The sequence below is a fragment of the Bombus flavifrons genome, chromosome 4, assembly GCF_040668555.2.
Source record: "Bombus flavifrons isolate JBK064 chromosome 4, iyBomFlav1_principal, whole genome shotgun sequence".
NCBI classification, from domain to species: Eukaryota; Metazoa; Arthropoda; class Insecta; order Hymenoptera; family Apidae; genus Bombus; species Bombus flavifrons.
In genome coordinates, this window is record NC_138445.1 from 7,996,163 (window position 1) to 8,016,929 (window position 20,767).

The following is a 20,767-nucleotide window of genomic DNA, read 5'->3' on the forward strand; positions in this document are numbered from 1 at the left end:
ATAACGAACGACTCGTATCGAGAATAAATTCATGCTTTCCTTAGACGTTACAGACAGAATCTTTTTATACGCGAAAAAGGTACATTAGACAGTCTAGCATGATTTACGTTACATATATTTCAATAAAATGCAATCGACATTCGTTGGAATTATTTATATCTGAAATCGCTTTTAATGCGTTGAATTTTGTAATTTACTTTATTCTTAAAATCAATCGCGAAACATATCTATTTTTTATGTGATTTAATGGGATCGAAAGTATTTGAAATTTATACAAGATTAACAGGTACGTTGAAAACGTTAGATAATTCATGGATAAAAATACCCACGCCGTACGTCAAATTTTTCGCTCGTTTCATTGTTCCGCGTAAAGAATTTTGTTTTAGGTCAACAGGCAGTAATCTGCCATTTTTCTTCGTGATGTTCGTTGACTTTCATTTCATAGATTACCATTTGCCTTTCAATATGTATATATAAGTTTGGTAATTTCTCGTTCGCAAGGAATTTCGATTTGTTTCCGTGAGAGAAGAAACGTTAGACGAGAAAAACTATAACATGTACATTTGTTGACTCGAGAAAGGAGTGGAGCAATTTTGGAAAATCCTGGATTAACATCGAGTTCTTTGATTTAACCGCAAGTTCATTCGTTACGAGTTTAAACCCTTTCCTTTCTCTGTTCTCCTGTGCTGTACCTATTTAAGCTCGATATGATTTTATCTCATTACCTGTCGTCCTCGTGAAGACATTTCCTTACTTTGTCACTCTTTTCGTCATTGATTATATTATTGCATCGTTTATCGAACACAAATGGTTTACTCAAGAGGAACAAAGAGGCATCTGAATATCAGGTAAAACGAAACTTCTTCGTCGTTGTATATGCATAAAATAAATCAAAGGGAAATGTGCTTAGGTTAACGACGTGTCAAATAACAGCTGACATAGTAGCCAAGTTCATTTCGTTTGGATAAAATATCGTTAGCTATACGTATCGTTTGTTAGCAACATTTCTTTTTAATTTTATTTTATTTTAATTCAAAATGATTTAATACAAAAGTGTCAATGCTTCGCGCATCGATTCGAAATTACGAATTTTAGGCGCGTGTGATAAATAGAACAAATTATTTCCTTAAACAGAGGTTGAAAAGTAAGAAGACAACGAGAGGATCGTATTCAAGCCGGGGTTAGGTGGATCATGCACCCTACAGCCGCACGAGCTAGTCGATCGTCCATACAATCTTCGATTCCGTCCGCATCAACCCCGTCGTCCCTCGTACATCCGCAGCAACAACAAATTCTTTATGGTCCTATAGCTAATCCAACGTTAACTCTTCAAGCATGCGGAAGTGGTCTGCATCCCTCGTGTATTTATCCAGGAACGCAACGTAACGCTGGTCTCGCTAATCCTCCTCCTTTGCATATACAAGGTGTAACTACGTTTCCTTTTAAAATTTGGTTCATTTTAAATACTTAAAAAAAAAAGATATCTTTAAAAAATATTATGATAATTAGTTCATCCTTAAACGAGTAAAAGATGTGATTGTTATTTGCACCAGATTAACGATTACATACTTCCACCGACTGCAATCTTTTTATCAACAGCCACAGAATTCGTTTTATCACTGATCGAGTTAATAGGATCTTGCGTTTATCGATTATACTTCCTTTTCTTTTTTTTTTTTTTTTTTTTGGATTTCAAGAATTTTCCCTTTATATTGGAACGGAAGGAAAGAATTAATAATTAATAACAGATATACAAAATGAATTTTGTACAATGAGAATGATATTATCGTTGGTGGAAAATATTAATTGTTATCAATTATCGGTATCAATGTTTATGTTAAATAATGGTTTCAGTTTTCTAAGATTCTCGTACAAACCCATCCATGAATATAGGCAAAAGCAGCAGATGGCCAGCCAAAAATAAGCTCGTACGAAATCAACAATATTGCCAACAACAACAGCAGCAGCAGCATATTCAACAACAGTTATCCTACAGCCCGAAACCTCTGGTTCTGTATGATCAAACGACGAACAATGCTCCGATACTTCCACCAACTACTTCCTTTTTAATTGCTTCCTCGACGTACACGCATGGCTCTTTCTCTGGCGATCAGTACAACAATTCCGGAATTACGTTGATACCACAACCCTACTTTAAGCCTCCGGATGTACAAACGTTTTGTCTAATTCAAGATCGACAAAATATTCAGCAACAGGAACAACCATCGCACAGCTCCTATTATAATATCTCAGCTACAAACACTTGCAACTTGCAAGCAATTAATGGCAATTCAGCGTTTCAATTTCCTAATCTGAGTCCTTACGCAGCTACGGCAAATTTCACCAACGGCCAAGTTACGGGTCCTGTTCAAACAGTACACTCTAATCAAATCTACCCTAATCATCCAGCGAGTTTAGTCTACGGTAGCCTACAGAGAGACAAACCTGTAGCCACTGCTGCCACACTTGACATTGCGCCCCTTAAAGTCGGCAAAAACAAAATACCTACAGTCGATACCTCTCGAGTTACCCCGATATCTTCTGAAAATTACGACGAATGGCCCCTTCAAACGATTACCTCTCCCTGTAACGACTTGTTCAACATAAAACCGAGTACAGAGGATGAGGCAAGCCGAGAAACCAAGACGAGTTCTTCGGAAAAAGCTACATCGAACGTGTGTACAAAAGCGCAGGAGGAACATTATTCCGACGAATCGTCTACCAGCTTCGATTTTACGATCGAGGCTGAAAAGATGGTTTCAGCGCTTTGCAACATATCTTCGAACGATATTAATAAAGAGGAAACGAAAACCGAGAAATCCAATTCGACGCCGTTATTTAGCGGAGCTGGCGATACCGCGTCAAATAAGAATACTTGGTTCACCGAATTCTGTGCGGATTATGGGAGTGGTACGTCGATAGCTGTTCAAACGGACGGACCGTGCCTGGATAGAACACAGTATCCGGAACTGTTACGAAAAGTCGTTTACTGGGGATGCACGGAAGCCGAAATCGTTTTAAACGATAGTTGCAAAACAAACGCCAGATGCAGTTGGTTGAAAAATCTGTCTACCGCCACTAAAACAGCAGTTACCAAATCTTCCACTTGTTTCCCAATTTTCGCCGGAGATCGAGTTTTCATCGGCGATTTGATAAACGCTTTGTTGCGCATTAGCAACGGTTGGCTTGTTCTTGATAATTATTTGAATAAGCAGCACTATCCAAGCTTGAACGATAAATTCGACTGCGAGTTGCTGAGATGCTTTCGTTTGTGGGAAGAGAGCACACACGAGCTACTGAATCAGATCATCCACGCCTTCTTAAAGCTCGAAGAAAATGGCAATGCTTCTAATTTCGAGCAAAGATCAGAATCATTTGGAACCTCTTTTCCAGGTGACGTTTCAGTTTACACGAATCGCGACTTGTTTGATCCATCTTCAACTATGATTACATCGAAACAGAAGCCCGATAATAAAAAGAACAATCGAGATTCCAGTAACGGTGCGCAGTTATCGACCGGCAGCCTACGAAATTTCAGCCTGTACAATGCCAGCCAGGAGAAACAGTCGTCCCAAAAAGAATCAAAATTACGAAGTAAGTGGACCGTTACTGAGAACCTAACGACAATAGACAGCACGAAATCCGTGCCTGATATGTTCTTAGGGCACGCGGAATCTGCAGGTCAACCGAATAGTAGATTTCGTTCGAGAGGAAGCTCGTCCTCTGCCAAGACAGACACATCCACGCAATCCTTGAACGCAGAGTTTTTTCACCTGAGAAGCAAAATTCTTACGGAAAGCAATCAGGATCCTTCTAGACAATGGCTATTCAAGGAGAAGAAACAAAAATTCCCCGAAAATAAAGTTTCGCCGCAGGAAAATACCGACACCGTGTTTAGACTACGACGACAGTTAGATGATAATTCTGAGAGCAATTATGCTCAAAAATGTTTATCGAGGGTGGAATCTTCGTTTCTGAACCCTTCCATTAGTTTAGAATCTATATACTTTCCACCCACCAACGACCACGAAAATTTTTATCCTAGTTACGCTATTTGTCCGCCGTATACGGTAGATTACGGTAGTAAAAATTCAAAGAGCTTCGAACAAAATCACAGGAATAAAACGAATATGGATTTGGTTTATGTTGGCAAATCGTCCACGAGTCAACTGGAGCTAGCGGCTGTGCCAAAGGATAAGATGACGCTGCTTAGCCAAATCGAACCAAGTATCCCGGAGAAATCATCGGAAGAGATGACTGCCAATTTGTCAGCTTGGTTCGCCAGTATGAGAAACTCTGATAACAGACAAATGCCATTTATGAATCCGGCGGATGTGAATACGGAGACTGTTGTGCCACGTGGGTCGACGCGCGCGGAAATGTCAAAAAATGCGATGGATCTCGGTAGCTGCATCAGACAGTTGCATATCGACGCAAATCGTCAGTTCCAGACGCTGCAAAATATACAGAGCGTTCAGACTACACCCTGGAACGCTTATAATTTGATCAACAATCGCGTTCAAGTGCAGCAGGTACCCGAAGAATATGACAGTTCCGAAGATGTTCGAGTATACATGAAACCAGGAAGTTACAACGTGCCAAAAAAAAGACATCAAAGAAGATCAAATCGTCGTTTAGAGAGCTCCGCATCTCGAAACGTTGCCAATGGGTCCTCGAACAATCATCGCAATCATTACGTTAACAACAAAGAGAAAACGTTTTGTGCTCCGGCGTCGTCCACTCCTGTGTCTCGACCTACGGCAACACCTATATCTAGCGATGTTAATACTTGCGCAAATACGATGAAAGTGCCTTTCCCGGCGACTCCGATCGTACCACCTCCTACCTTCTCCCTTGAAAATTCACCTAGGATTTTAAAACGATCCGATACATCCAATTATACCGTGTCGGAAGATGTTACTTGGAAAGCAGCCTGTGCTTCCGCTGAGATTCTGTTAGAAGCGTTGAACGTAAAAGAGGATACGGACTTTAAGAAAACAGAGATCGATCGAGTCGACGTTAGCGAAAAGTTTGAGAGTGTGAAAGAGAACGAGAATGACGATACAACGTCCCAAGCGGCGCAGGATCGTGAAAAATTAGACGAAAGCCTTTCGAAAAATTTGAAGGATAGTAACGATGGTTGCGGAGGCGTTTCAAGCTACGAAGCGTCCGAAGATGACTCGGGCTCCACGAATCATTTTTCTCTCAACACAAGTATCAACGAAGCTCTACTGTTGTCTGGTAATAAAAATGGTAATAATTATAATCGCTTAAAGTTTATTCTAAATATCGCTTCTATCGGAAAAACATTTTCATTCGAAACATTCGTATATCGCTTTGGAACTAAAAACGTAAATCGTATGTATTCTGCGTATTCTATACATTCTACGCGACTATCGTATTACTATGATATCCAAGCAGAGTATTTAATTACTTTCAATGTCCAGCATTAATTCTAATTGTTTAGTAAAAATAAAATTTAATCGCTTTAATACTAGAAGGACGGAAATTTGAGAACTTTAGATTTTCATAACACGTAATTGTAAATTAACATAGACGCGACAGAGAGGGGGGGGGGGAGAGTAAATCTGTTTTAAAGAATAATAATAATAATATAATATATTTAGAGTAAAACAAGTTTTACTATGTATTTGTTCCGTACGTATAAAATATTGAAATATTTAGAAAAGTAAATGGAAACATGTGTCTGATGTCACATTAAGGCAATACTTCCGTTCTTCCAGCATTAAATATCGCAATATTTTATGCAGCTACCCGTTAACAGGTTCTAGTAAAATGAATGTAAAAACGGATTCGTGGTTAATCAAAACTTTGAACAACGCTAACATGGCAAACAAGCAGAAACGACGAAAAAACAATGCCGTTCCACATAGCTCAGAATCGTCAAACAGTTCCGTAACAGAGAATGAACAGCCGGCTCCCGTTGTTTCGTTAGTGACCAACAGTACCGTAACAACAGTCGCAACAACTACGACGGTGAAGAATCTTCAACAGACTATTTGCTCGAGGAAAAGTTCGTGCATTTCCTTAAACAATGGCCAAACAACGTTGGGAGAGGCCGAGCGTGTCATAGGGAAGGCAACTTATTCGGAGACTCTTCGACGTTGCGCATCCTTAAGTACATCCTTCTCGGAGAAGAAAGAATTCTGCAAGAAGAGCAAATTAAACATCGCCAACGTATCGACGATTTGTAGCACTGTAATACCGATCCCTGGACGCAAGTGTCAAAGAAAAGATTTCGAAAAATCATATTATCTCTTGCATAATAGATCTCGTAAATGTTCCGGGAAGAAAGCTACGAAAAATTTCGAGGTCAATGATACTCAAGTGGAGGGAACATCGAAATCTACAATCGCAACAAAACACGGGAAGAAACGAGAGAATTCTGGATGCATCGAATTTTTAGACGGGAAATTTGGTGGGAAAGCCAGTGATAGAGGTTGGTCCGTATGGTATAGCTCGAAAAGAAAACAGAGTCTCAGTCCGCTTGCCCTTAGCAAATTAGAAATGATACATCAAACAATTTGGCAAATGGAAGAAGCAGAAATTTTCAAGTGTCCATCCTCAGGAAGCAATAATGGAAAACAATCTTCTTCTCACGCGGTTAGTTTCTTTGCATATGCCCATTTCTTTAAATCGTAAATGGATAATTATATAATCTTCTTTTAGATCGAAGACTATTGTAAAGTTATTAAAAGTCCGATGTTCCTGGAAACGGTTGAATACAAACTAAAGAATCGAGTTTACCATAAAGTAGAACACGTGGTTAGAGACTTTCGTCGTATCGTTTATAATTCAAAATTATATCACAAGGTACGCAGGCTATTTTATTTATCGATTTTCTAATCTTTGCTAGACACGTAGAGAATCAAATTAATATAATTGAGCTACGATATATGATCTGAACTAATATAGTTTTTCAATGAATAATATTTAATATTCATCGTGGATATAATGCAGTCAATATTGCATAGGAATTTGAATAAAGTGGCAAGACCTATTGTAATCTTCAAATGTGTTATTGAAAACTTTTATTTCTACTACGACTATAAAGTTCCCTTAATCATCTGATCGCAGGATGATCATGATCGAGTAAAGACAATTGAAATACTGTCGAAGAAACTCGAAGAACTATTCGAGGAACATTTTGCGAGTTGGGACTTCGATAATATTAGCGGTAGTCCAAGAGAAAGTTCGCCGGTGCTGCATCGATTTAAGACGGCTGGTCAAAAACCGGTAACTGGGCGTTACGGCAACACGAAGAAATGTCTGTCTTCTTCGATTACCGATAATATGTAATATTGCTCATTAGAGTATGTGCTTTCTGTAACATCAAACTGCGCTTGGAGAATTATCGTGTCTATCATTCATGGTGACATTTTGTTGTGCATCTATAATTCATATTACTATTAGATTAACAGATAACTGATTGCATCGAGTTTATGTAAAATTGTTAGATTCGAAATTAAGTATATCTGTAAGGATCGGTCATAATAATACGCTCTAGTCACGCATCAGTTCGTATTGTTGTCGCATCGTAAGCGTTCTACGGTTTTTCTTTCGTAATGCAGCTTGCTACGTTAAAACATTTTTCGTCTATTTTCAAACAAGTGAAAGTTTAAACGCTTAGTTTTCTGGTACATACCTCCGTATAAGATAATGCATCTTAAATGCGAAACAAGACGATAGTTACTTGCTCTTTTTATATCATTGATATTATATATATATATATGAAAAAAGATAGTAATACGAATTACTTAATAACGTTGCAATGATCATAGCCCACAACTTGAGAATATTCAATTATCACTAAAAGAAAAATAATTTGAGCATTTTGTCCTTCATCCAGATTGAAGCATAAAGCATTAAACGAAAATAGTGAAAACGATTGAAATATTATAAGAATAAAATAATTTTCCATTTGTAATGTGATCAATATGCGTAAAATATATTATACGAGAAAAAAAAAGAACTACTATAATATAAAATTGTACTGTCAAGCAAATAAAAAATTGACCAAATAAAATAGTTGAAAAAAAATGGAAAATCCCGCGTTATCGCGATGAAAGAAAACGCATGCGCAGTATAGCCTCTATATTCCAGTAAAGTTAATGCGCACATACCGTAGAAATGTCAGTTCAGGTAGTATGCGCACATGGATTATAATAATGTCAAACACAGAGGGAACAGAAAGATGGCGGTCGAGCGGTAATTTTGTGATGCATGGGGTGTAGTCTACAAATGGTGTGCCTTACATTCCCAAGGGATTCGTCAAGATCATCATATCATCGTGCAATGTGACTATATACTGGAGACGACCGTCCTGTGAAGCAGACCGTGTTAAGAACGGAAGGACAACAACGGAGACGGATAGAAGAAAAGCTAAAAGGTGTGAGAGAGGAGGAGAGTAGAGAAAGAGAACGGACCCAGTTTGTACGTAACGAGAACGAGTGTAGAAGCGGTTCATTGCTCCGCTCTGACTTGTCGCCAAGATGGATTGGGAGTCGATTACGATGGCGAGTCTTCACCTGACGATGACCGAACATCAATATTATGAAGATATTTTTAGTTATTGCTGTGAAAATGCAGACAGCGACAGTGTGCCGGTGATCAAAGTTGCCGAACTACTGCGCTCGGCGAATTTACCAGGGGTTGTCACGATGAAGGTAAATTATATCAACTCATTGTACGTAGTCTGTCAGCTGTTGGTTTTCTGTCACACACGCGATTGCAATATTGAGATCATAACATCTCTTTAATCATATAGAAGTGGGCGTTTAATTTGTCGAACGTGACGTGATATCGGCAAATTACAAAAGCTTATGAAGGTTAGAATTAAGGAACTGTTACGAAGTGATTATAAGTATCCTAATTAAATGACCAACTAAACAGTTACGTACTTACATTTCCGAATAAAAAAATCAGTCAGTATTTTTACAATAGTTTAATGATCGATTTTGTCACAATGTCAATACCGATATGTTATTATTCTCAATATGTATATGTTAAAAATTTCTAGTATATAATTAAAAAGTGAAAATTACAGTGATCATCGAATGTATGAAGATACATTTGCAAATTAGTTTAAAGAATACATCAATTTCAGTATTTCTCCGAAGTTTTGCAAAATAATAAAGTAATGAGAAATTTCAAATTTCTCAAATTTAAACAATATTTTTAAAATACATGAAACGAACCTTATGTTAATAGTTTATTTCAAATAAAGTAGATTGATGATAATATTTAAGATATTTTATTTTGTTGATAAACAAAGTAGAATATAAAATAAAAGTATAAATTGTTTGAGAAATATTGTCAAATGTTATTTGAGCATAAGAAACTTTTATATTACTTTCGTAAGTATTTGTTATCCATATATTAATGTAATTTATTGCTTCTTGTATGATATTCATTATTTGTAAATAATGTATTATAGATATGCACAGCTATAGATATAAAAATATTTATGTTTGAATTAGACAAATTTAAATAAAATACTAATTATGTTTATTTGAAAAATAAATTCTTCTGATTTATAGATATTGGATATCTGTTTTGGAACTGAAGCAGCACACATTGGTACACATCTTGGAAAGAAACAATTTTATGTACTATTGAAACTTGTAGCAGCTCATCAAGCAGGACTTAGTATCCGTAAAGATATAATTACTATGCCCTTGGATGTTATTACCTTACCAAGATTTACTTGGCCAGCATCTGGGGAAGAAGATGATAGAAGAAGTTCAGATTCAAACAGAGCTATAAAAAGTCATCGACATGCTCCTGAGAGTACCACAGAAAGTGAAAGTGAAGCAGAATCTCCAAGGGAAACTGGCGGTAGTACAGATTCACCTACTCCAACAAATAGTATAATACAGGAAAGAAACAATGACATAGGTGGTGAAACTATATTAGATTCTGTATCTGGAGGTTGGCAAGGATTGTTGGTATCCGAAGAGCAAAGGCAATTACTAGGAACCGAAGAAGAAAGTTCAGAACGTCATAGCAGTGATGAAGGTGAAGGAGATGGTGATGGCTCGTTTCCACCTGAAGAAGTATGGATAATTAGTGATGAACAGCGTGAATATTATGCTGCTCAATTTACACAATTGCAACTTGATCCTGAGGGGCTTTTACATGGACCCATAGCCAGAACATTTTTTGAAAAGTCTGGACTTCCTTTAGGAGAACTTAGTCGCATTTGGCAACTTGCGGATATTACCAGAGATGGAGCATTGAGTTTACAAGAATTTTTTGTGGCTATGCATCTTGTTGTGTTACGAAGAAATCATGTGCCTCTACCTGATGTCTTACCTCCACCTTTATTAATTCCTTTGCTTAAGCAAAAAACTGGTCCACCACCTATTCCACAAACTACAACTACTCAAAAAACTCCACCTAATACTACTGGTACTCGTGAAAGAAATAAAGAATGGACAAAATTTGTTGATTCACCAACTGGGACTAGCAGTTCTTTAACTAGCCCAGGTTTGCAATTAGTGAATTTTGATTTTCAAAAATCTGCTGTTGAAAAAGATCCTAAAATTCTACATCCGGTACCATTACGTTTAACACCTGAAGCAGCGATTCTTGCCTCTGGAGCAAATGGAAACAGTAGCAGCTGCACTACGTTGGGAGATGACGATCTCCAACGTACTGCAAGTGCATTGGTGCAACGACCTCTCATAAAAAAACCACCTCCACCTCCTGAAGAAGCTATTATAGTAACTCCAAAGAAGGAACCACCACCTCCACCACCACCCAGACCATACAGAACACATGCAAGAAGTTCTAGTCTTGATCTTAATAAATTAGGTATATGTTGCTACCAATACTCTGCGATACTTTTCATCTGTGGCTGAGAAAGCAAAGTTTTACGCTTCAAACTGTGCGCGTTCTTGTAGGGAAAAATGGTCAAAGTTTCCTTGGAGCACCTCCGCTAGTTCCACCAAGAATCTCTCCTGGAATTGTAAGTACTTTTATCCATTTTTTAATCATTCTATTACCAAACACCTAGATTAAAATTATTAATAATGAGAACTACATTTAATTAAGCTGCTTTTTATGGATCTGCACAGTAGATATTTCAGATACTTTAGATGTTAACAATGTTATGGATTCGGAAAGTTAAAATATGTAGGCAAAATTATTGTTATAAAGAAAATTTTGTCATGTATCTCTACTACAGACTTCACCTCGAAAATTGGTTGGTCAAAAAAGTGAGGGAGAAGGACAAAAAGCCTTAAATGAAAGTCAAGGTTTTGTTGCTGATTTTTCTCACTTTTCTCCAAAGAGCGAACTACCTGAAAATCCACCTCTGGAAACTCCACAATCACAGCAATTTACTGGTGTCTGTGGTGCATTTCATATTTATAGAAAACCCAGTCCAAGTGAGTTTTTCATTTTCTTTATTTTTCTTATTTGAATTTCAATGTACAGAGTATTATCATCTCTTAACTTTTTGCTTTATTTACAGAGCGAGAAGGAGATGAAGATGCTCCTAAGGATGAATTAGAAGAATCAAAGAAATTAACATTACAAGAATTACGGGAGAAAAATGCCGAACTGCGATTAGTTTGTGAAGAATTAACACGAGAATTAGCTAGCGCTCTTCAGGAACGTATAAATCTTCGTGCGAAGCTTTTACTTTTAACATGATGTAATTTGTTATCATTTGTAAAAACTCCAAACTATGAATTATTAATTTTTCCTAAATTTGTTGTAAAATCGAGTAACTCATGTGTCATGCTAGTCTAGAGTATTTCCTTTTGCAAAGTTTCGTACATCCACAACAGTTAGCGTAACCAAAAAATAACATTACAGAGCAGATATTAATAAAAATTATCCAATGTTAAATATTCAACCTAATTCTATCGTTAATTAGTAAAATATTAGATTTTAAATGTCCCTTTATATATTTTCCATGTTTTAATAATGTATGGTTTACTAATAGAAATATTTAAATTGCTCTTGAATAATTGTATTATTGAAAGGAAATGGATATTTCTTTCATTCTAGAACAGAAACGTTGAAGAAATATCAATGAAAATTCTTTGTGGTTACGCTATTATTCACATTTTGTCCTCTTTCACAGATAATTCCAGTGTGCATTATAGAAGCGTGGGTACAAATATTGTAGTAACATCTGCCACTCTCTAGTATTCAAATGTTACAGCATTTTAACGTTCAAATAATTTTAAAAACTTATATTTTTTATGCATAGTACTGTACTAAATTGCTGAGAAATAGTTCTTTATATATTACAAAGTTTCTAAAGTTGAATAATCGCATCAAGCTATAGTGAAAGCTTGATGATTATTGTATACTACAAAACTATAAAAAAAACATACTATAAAAACGAGTGATAGATATTTATTGTTTACGACAACAAAATAAAACTGTATTTTCGTATTGCTGTACTATCAAATTTTTCACAGCATGACATAACAAATTGGTATTCCTAAAGTGTAACAATGTATTTCATTTCATGATGATAATTGTACATAGCAAATAGAATTAGAACAAGGAATGAGAGAAAATGAAGTCTGCAGGAACAGAACACTCAAAGAATAAATATACTTTAAAAAGAAACGTTGATACTTTCAATTTTTATGGACTACTTTTGTTCTACTTAGATTATTCAACGTATTGTTTTCAATCGGAACAAAAAATATTACATCATAAATCGTATGACTTAATTTGTATATAAACGTAATGTTCAGCAAAATGTTTTGTTCGATATCTCATTATAAAAACTAATTTAATATAAATGAGAAATATAAAGTAACTATTCCTTGTGCCATATAATACAATACTTTAAGAATATTGTAATTAATATTGCAGCCACTTCTGATGGCCAGAACTTTTATTAAAGTTATTTAGAAATATTCCAATCAATAATCATATTAAAATATCTTTTTGTAAATGTACAGAAGTTGTACAGAAAGTATATGAGTTAACTATTATGTAAGTTAACCGGAAGTTAACTGTTGATTTATTCCATTCCTACTATTCATATAATGCTGTAAAAATGTATCAATATATAAGAAGATAAAGAAATGTTCAAAGACTAAATAAAACATTCTCTTAGTTTCATAACAATTTTTATTGATATCAATGTCTTGAATGGCAAATAATATTACAGGAAGAAATCACAAATATGTTAAAATCTTGGTTGCGAATGTTGATGAATGAACAAAATGATTTAAAGTAATTGAATGTAACATACATTACTCTTACTTAGATAATATTATATATGATCCAAGAATAATTTACGTTACAGTTGACTACGTAACTCTCATAAATATGCATTATACTTGCAGTTGAATATATTTATGAACATATTTGAAAACCATAAACAGAAATTCGAATTAAGTAATGTGACAAACCCTAAAACCAGCTTCCTTTTGTACTTGTTTTGCCTAGATATTATTAGTTACAACTATGTAATGTGCGAAAGAAACGGTTTACTAAAAATATTCTCAATCTTACATTCTCAATTGTTGGTTGGAAACTCTACTGGTTAGAATGTTATTTAATCTGAAGTATCTATAAAATAACGATATATAACTCATATAACATTATCATATAGAACAGTTTACGAAATGTGTTACATATAAATATGAGTAAAATTTTAGTTATCTTTCGTTTGTATGTACTTAATTAAATCAACTACGCGGTTAGAATAACCATATTCATTATCATACCACGAAATTAACTTAACAAAGTTATCATTCAAAGGTATACCGGCTTTAGCATCAAAAATACTGGAGTGGTTATCACCAATAAAATCGGAGGATACTACATCATCTTCTGTATATCCCAAAATTCCCTTCAAGGGTCCTTCAGCAGCTTCCTTTATTTTAGCCTTAATAGCATCATAGGACGCGGGTTTGGCAAGTCTAACCGTTAAGTCAACGACCGATACATTATGTACCGGTACACGGAATGCCATACCAGTCAGTTTTCCATTAAGGGCTGGAATGACTTTACCAACAGCTTTAGCTGCACCAGTTGCAGCTGGAATAATATTTTGTGCTGCACCGCGACCGTCACGCCATAACTGTTATGAAACCAAATAGGAAACATTAAGTATAATGAAACAAAAACCAATTAGTGAAGAAATATATTATTAGAACAAATTTGATATACCTTTCCAGAAGGTCCATCAACAGTTTTTTGAGTAGCAGTAATAGCATGTACAGTAGTCATAAGACCCTCAACGATTTCAAAATTGTCATGAATAACTTTAGCAAGAGGAGCTAAACAATTAGTAGTGCAGGAAGCGTTAGAGATAACTTTGTAACTTGGATTATAAGCTTCCAAGTTAACACCAACAACAAACATAGGTGCATCAGCTGACGGTGCAGAAATAATAACTTTCTTTGCACCACCTTCCAAATGAGCCTAAAAGATTAAAATAATTATTTATATATGAATACATTTCTCTCCCTCCCCCTCTCTTTTTAAAATAAATATACAGGTTTGTACATACAGAAGCCTTTTCTATGGTAGTAAAGACTCCAGTAGATTCTACAACATATTCAGCTCCAGCTTTTGCCCATGGAATAGCTTTTGGCTCACGCTCACTGAACACAGCAATTTTATTGCCATTGACAACTAAGCAACCATTTTCGGCTTTGACCTCTCCCTTAAATCTTCCATGAGTGGAGTCATATTTGAACATATACACCATATAGTCCAAACCAATGAAAGGATCATTAATAGCTACAACCTATTAAAATTATAATAATGAAAAAAGTTGAAAGTACAAAAGCATATGAAATTAACAAATTATTTACCTGGGCACCACGATCAAGAGAGGCCCTAAGCACAAGACGACCAATGCGGCCGAATCCGTTGATTCCGATTTTGCTCATGTCGTCGTCTTCTTCTATGCAACTGGAAAATGTGCGGTTTATCTTTTGATAACATATTTTTGACTCGGCATAAACCAATTTGCTTTTATAAAGTAATTTTTGTGTGATCGATATAAGTGAAGTTAATCCCAATATTAACGGCATAACCTCAAATAGGTGTAATATATTTTTTCGATTTATAGTGATTTTATATTCAGGATGTTATTTGGTATAATTAAATTTAAAGTATAGCATTATTTTTTTGATTAGATTACAAATATAAAAATATTGAAATATAAATAATTCATAATGTAAAATACACATATATGCATATTTTGATTTATTGCAAATTCAATTGTGTTTTGTTGTAAATATTACTGTTCTAACGAAAACATGAATAATTTAATGTATAAACATAGATACATCAAATAAAGTTGGATGTTTCTAATATTCTTGCATTAGTATTAAAAATAATTTCTGTAGTCTGCATTATTAAATTAAATAATTTATTACAAACAGGAATACTATTATAATTCAGATATTTGTCTTATAAAACAAGGTTTAATACTAAAGGTCACTCAAGGTCAATAAGATCTCTCAACGCCAATTTGTACTTAAAGACGAACGTGACCTTTTTCACATATTCATACTTCGGCTTTTACGATGATGTATGTACATACACATACACATATTTTATATTCAATATTATTTCTAATAATATTGAAAGATTACAAAAGAAATGTATGTAGCGGAATGTATATTAGTATGTAGAATGAATCGTATTACTATCTTATTCGATTTAAAAATTCGTTACTATAATTTATATTTATATTTATATTAAAATAAAACTAGTAGCTTTTAATAATTGTCTGAATTTTAAAATATAGCTTTTAGATTTTTTCAAAACATATAAAAATACTAATGTAACGATAACAAAATCTATTGTAAAATATTATGTTACATCAAATTAACAGCACATATGTATGCATAAAAGTAGATTTTTTCATAAAATCAAAATCTTTCACAAATAATTTCATATTTAATAAAGTTCGTGAATTCTGAATTTCGTTTTTAAGTAATTAATGTTGTACAATGTCGAAATCAAACAAATTCGTAGTATGTAAAAAAGTTGGGTTACGTGAGTAGGAATGAAATACATAGCATATATGTAAGAAATATAATAAAACCAACGCTAATAAAAATTGAAATAATGTGATTCGACGAAAAGACAAATTCAGACATATTAGAAGGATATCAGTACCCGTTTTCGCAGAGATTCTGGAACAGATTTTGTATCTACTATCGCAAAAATTATTATAGAAAGATACTTAGTTTGAATGACGTCATATCAACCGGTGTGAATAAAACGTACATGTACTAAGAACATGCTATGTAATTCTAGATATAAGCAAAATTCTGAATTTTATTATTGTTTTATTAACATCAATTGGAAGACTGTAATTTATTCTATATAAATATGACGTAGTGGAAAAATTAAATTGTAGGAAAACATACGATAAATTAAGAGTAAGTTCTAAACTAGTAGTACTTACGTGAAAAAACAATCTGAACGCTACGCTTACCGCAAAAGCAGTGTCATTTGAAGGGCAGGCAACGTTAATATAACCGGTACCAGTTTTAGGCGTATGCGCTGTAACCGTTCCTTATTTTCGCACATCATCGGCTATTCTCGGATCACGTGAGTACACGTTCCTATCGACGTATTCAGAAGCCGCTAGATTTAAATTTGTTCTCGTGTAACATTTGTGTATTTAAAAAATGAATTAGATAGATAGAATTAATACAGATTTATTTTCATTAAATTTATACAATATATAAACCTTCTCTATTCAACAATTTTATTTAGCAAACAAGATATACATACATACATAGAACAAAATGCAATGAATGAAACTTTAATGCAATAGTGATCTTTTATTTAAAATTAATAAGGGATTAAACTTAAAAGAGATATATAAATTAATAGGAGATATGAATAGAATACATATTAAGATTACCTTGCATAAAACGTAATCTTATAATACATTTTTGTTACTGAATGAAATAATTAATCTTCACTTTCATCTAACTCCTGTACAGGTACTGGTATATTACCGGAATCAACTTGATACATGTATTGTATCAAATCCACTATACGATGTGCATAACCATATTCATTGTCATACCTACAAATATTTATATTTTCGTTAATTAACTAACAAACTTTATATTTACTTCATTAATTATTTTATGTTAAATTTTGTTATGTATTTATATTTAAAGATTAATCAGTTTGAAAATTTGTTGTTCTAAAGTAGTTGAACATAAAATTTATTATTTTACGATTTCAAAAAGAATTTGATAATAGTATTTATATCTGTATATATAAATTTCAAATGCATTTAAATGTAATTTATGTACATATACGAATAAATAATAAATAATTAAGAAAAATTTATATTGCTTGTGTTGTTATTTAAATTGATTATTATATTAATAGAAGGAATGATTCGGTAAGTTCACAAAAGTCAAAAATATTGTTTATGAAATAATTTGACTTGATAATTACCAGGCAACAACTTTGATGAATGTGCTTGTCTGGGGAATTCCAGCTTTGGCATCGAAAATACACGAAAAGCTTGTCTTATTGAAGTCGGATGACACACAATCATCATCTGTATAACCCAATATACCGTTTAGATCATTCTCTGACGCTGTTTTCATTGCTTCCTTCACTTCTTCATACGTTGTCGGTTTATTAACTCTAACATTAATAAAACTGTATAAATATGACACATGTTGCTATTTGATATTTGTATTAATTTTATAAATTAAGGAAAGTTAATTACTGTTGATATAAAGTTACTTTGTTCTTTAAAATTAATGTTTTTTGTTTTGAAATCTTGTAATATTATATGTGATATATATATAATGTAATAAAATTTTTACTGTAATCAAATAAATTACTGTAATTGGCATTACCGAAAAGTCATGTCACATAAAGAAACATTTGGAATTGGTACTCTAAAGGCTATAGCAGATATTTTGCCTTTCAGTTCAGGAATAATTTTGTCCAATGATTTGGCAGCACCTGAAGACGTCGGAATAATATTTTGGAGAGCACCCCTACCATCTCTCCACAACTACAATACAGATACAATTATAACGTATTTTCTTAAATTAGTAAAACAAATCAATATGCACAAGTTATATCAGTAAATGTTACAGTTCGAATTAATTTCGTTTGTTCTAATATTATATGAAAATGAAAGAACTTATTAAGTTAATCATTAATCGTAATCAATTCCTAGTTACTATCTCTATTAATACATAATATAAAATTATTGTCTTTTAAGTAACGTAAACATTAGATTCGACGACAAAATTTGATTTATTTTAATAGCTGCGATACTAAGGACAACAAATTTATTATCCTATTAAAGAGTGTTTTTATTGCTTTTATTGCTATTAGAAACGTAATACTTTTCTTATTAAGTAGCATATTTTATTTCTGTAATATTTTTTGTGTAACACGTTAATAATACTATTATAACTATTAAAACTATTAAAAGTATGGGGTTTCGTGAATAAAGAGAGTTTGATAAAATATTTCGTAAATACCTTTCCTCTCTCTAGGGGCCCATCTAAAGTTCGTTGCATCGATGTTAAAGCGTGTACGCTACTGATCATTACTTCAATAACGTCGAATTTATCATGCATCAATCGAATGATAGGTGCTGCACAGTTTGTTGTACAAGAAGCAGCTGATATTATTTTACCTTTTTTTGGATCATAACACGCATGATTTACACCATAAACTATCATTGATGCATCTATAGAAGGTGCGGTAATAATTACTCTTTTAGCTCCACCGTCCATATGTAACTAAAATGAGGCAGATGTTTCCTTTATTCTCTAGACATTTATTTTATTTAATAGAATTTAAATATATTTTTATAAATTTTTTATGTATGTATTACATATAAGTTCAGTTTTTTCATGAAATAGAAAAATGTCTACTCTTTATAATGAGTTACGAAGTTTGGATAATAAACGAAAGCTTTCTAAGTAGCATTATAATATAGACGATTGTAAATATTAAATCGAGATTGTAATACAACTATTAACAAATACACCAAAATTATAAATAATAGGTATGAAGGAGCAATCTCTTTTCTTACGCTTGCTTTTTCTAAGGTAGTAAAAAGCCCAGTAGCCTCAATTACATATGTTACACCTGCCTCTCTCCAATTTATTTTACATGGGTTTTTTTCTTGAGATGTAGCTATTTTGTTGTCTTCAAAAGAAAAAATTTATTAAGTATTAATTTCGTAAGTTTGTGAATCTATAATTTATTAATCGATCTTTTATACTTATATTATAATGATATATTTACTTCATTATATCATTAATACAATATGTATATAGTATTAAATACAAAGTTTGTTCAGCGCCAGCTTTAATTAAATTGCCTCAAGTAAAATATAAAGTATGAATTATTAAATATACCTCCGATAATAATAAATCCATTTTCACATTCCAGCTTTACAGGATAAGGACCATGAGTCGAGTCAAATTTAAATAAATATATCATATAATCGGTTGAAATATACGGATCATTTATCATCTTAACCTAATACAATATATTTGTTTTACACTTGCTTGATATAAAAATATTTGCATGTAAAAGTAATTTTTTACTAATTCGTTACCGTAACATCCTTTTCAAGACAAGCGCGTAAACACATTCTTCCTATTCTTCCAAATCCATTAATTCCTACAAATGCCATAACTTTACGAAAATGTTTCCTAGTATCAGTTTATAATATTTCAAAATTATATACCGCATTTGTATTGTACTTATTTTAGTTGTTCCGAAACGTCAAAAAGTCAATAGTGCGAATTTGTATACAAAATTGAAATAGACATATCGGAAAGTAGTTTTTTATCAAAATTTGTTCATACTATAATAAACATTTACGATATACGGAAAGAATATATAATATAAACTTGTCATATCATGATTAATGAAAAATTTAATGAAAGAATGTTAAATTCGGTTATAAAACAAATTATCATAGTTTAAAATTTTAGATAACATCCTGATAATTTGAAAGTATAAAATAATATCTCAAGAATAAAATAAATTTTAACCGAAGTGTAAGAAATATTAAAAAATATTCGTGTATAAAACTTAATTTTTAAGGTTGTTGGTATAAAAATACGGCACTGATTAGGTTAACATTTCAACTTTCAAGGTTGTTTCAAGGTCATTTCAAAGGCATAGTATGATAGTAGTATATATATAATGCGTCTTAACATCAGATACAACAGTATGACATTGAAAATACGTAGTGTCATTTACAGAAGTCAAAGTGAGCGGGGTTTTTTGTCGAAAAATAATTTTTTGGGGAATTTTTTATATCGCAATTTATAGCCAGTTGAAATCTGTTTAATTTTTATTCAAAACATTTTTGTTGTAAAAATAAAAGTGAAAAATCGTAACAAGAATAGCATAGTACACACATACATACATATATCCTGTATATGTGTAATACTATTTATAGAAATACATGTTTTCAAAGTCGTTCAACTTATGTTTTGAAAATTAATTTAAAAATTTATGTAAAAATAAGTTAAAATTTTTCAGTACGAAGCATCATGTAACAGAAAACAGATTTTGAAATTTCGTCAAATATTCGTATAGTTGATTTAATTAAATGTGTGTACCATTTCATAGTCGGTCATTTCTGTCGATATCAACATTTCTAAATATTAACAGCAATGTGAATTCAATGTTCTGAATATATACACAGTATAGTATATATATATATGTATACATGTGTATTTTGGAATCATCCTTTCAATATCCTTTGAACGAATATCGT

The 20,767-nt window shown here is 33.0% G+C and overlaps 4 protein-coding genes across 4 annotated transcripts; 2 read left to right on the forward strand and 2 right to left on the reverse strand.

The window, feature by feature from the left end:
- The first annotated feature begins 273 nt into the window (after nt 1-273).
- Nucleotides 274-8,020, forward strand: LOC138179240 (serine-rich adhesin for platelets). The gene is made up of 5 exons (XM_069111831.1): nt 274-1,424; nt 1,894-5,253; nt 5,786-6,624; nt 6,691-6,834; nt 7,099-8,020. The coding sequence occupies exons 1-5, from the start codon at nt 1,193-1,195 to the stop codon at nt 7,318-7,320; spliced, it is 4,797 nt and encodes a 1,598-aa protein (XP_068967932.1). The 5' UTR covers nt 274-1,192; the 3' UTR covers nt 7,321-8,020.
- A 180-nt stretch (nt 8,021-8,200) lies between these two features.
- On the forward strand, nt 8,201-13,770 carry Reps (RALBP1 associated Eps domain containing). The gene is made up of 5 exons (XM_069111826.1): nt 8,201-8,687; nt 9,561-10,836; nt 10,926-10,990; nt 11,210-11,411; nt 11,498-13,770. The coding sequence occupies exons 1-5, from the start codon at nt 8,514-8,516 to the stop codon at nt 11,677-11,679; spliced, it is 1,899 nt and encodes a 632-aa protein (XP_068967927.1). The 5' UTR covers nt 8,201-8,513; the 3' UTR covers nt 11,680-13,770.
- Nucleotides 13,103-16,565, reverse strand: LOC138179238 (glyceraldehyde-3-phosphate dehydrogenase 2). The gene is made up of 5 exons (XM_069111829.1): nt 16,433-16,565; nt 14,823-14,922; nt 14,516-14,755; nt 14,173-14,427; nt 13,103-14,083 (listed from the first exon to the last, which is right to left on the reverse strand). Exons 2-5 carry the CDS (start codon nt 14,898-14,900, stop codon nt 13,655-13,657), a joined length of 1,002 nt encoding a protein of 333 aa, XP_068967930.1. The 5' UTR covers nt 14,901-14,922; nt 16,433-16,565; the 3' UTR covers nt 13,103-13,654.
- LOC138179237 (glyceraldehyde-3-phosphate dehydrogenase 1) lies at nt 16,475-19,838 on the reverse strand. The gene is made up of 8 exons (XM_069111828.1): nt 19,592-19,838; nt 19,389-19,512; nt 19,061-19,176; nt 18,501-18,764; nt 17,862-18,022; nt 17,449-17,643; nt 16,936-17,065; nt 16,475-16,614 (listed from the first exon to the last, which is right to left on the reverse strand). The coding sequence occupies exons 1-7, from the start codon at nt 19,667-19,669 to the stop codon at nt 16,948-16,950; spliced, it is 1,056 nt and encodes a 351-aa protein (XP_068967929.1). The 5' UTR covers nt 19,670-19,838; the 3' UTR covers nt 16,475-16,614; nt 16,936-16,947.
- Nucleotides 19,839-20,767: the final 929 nt, after the last annotated feature.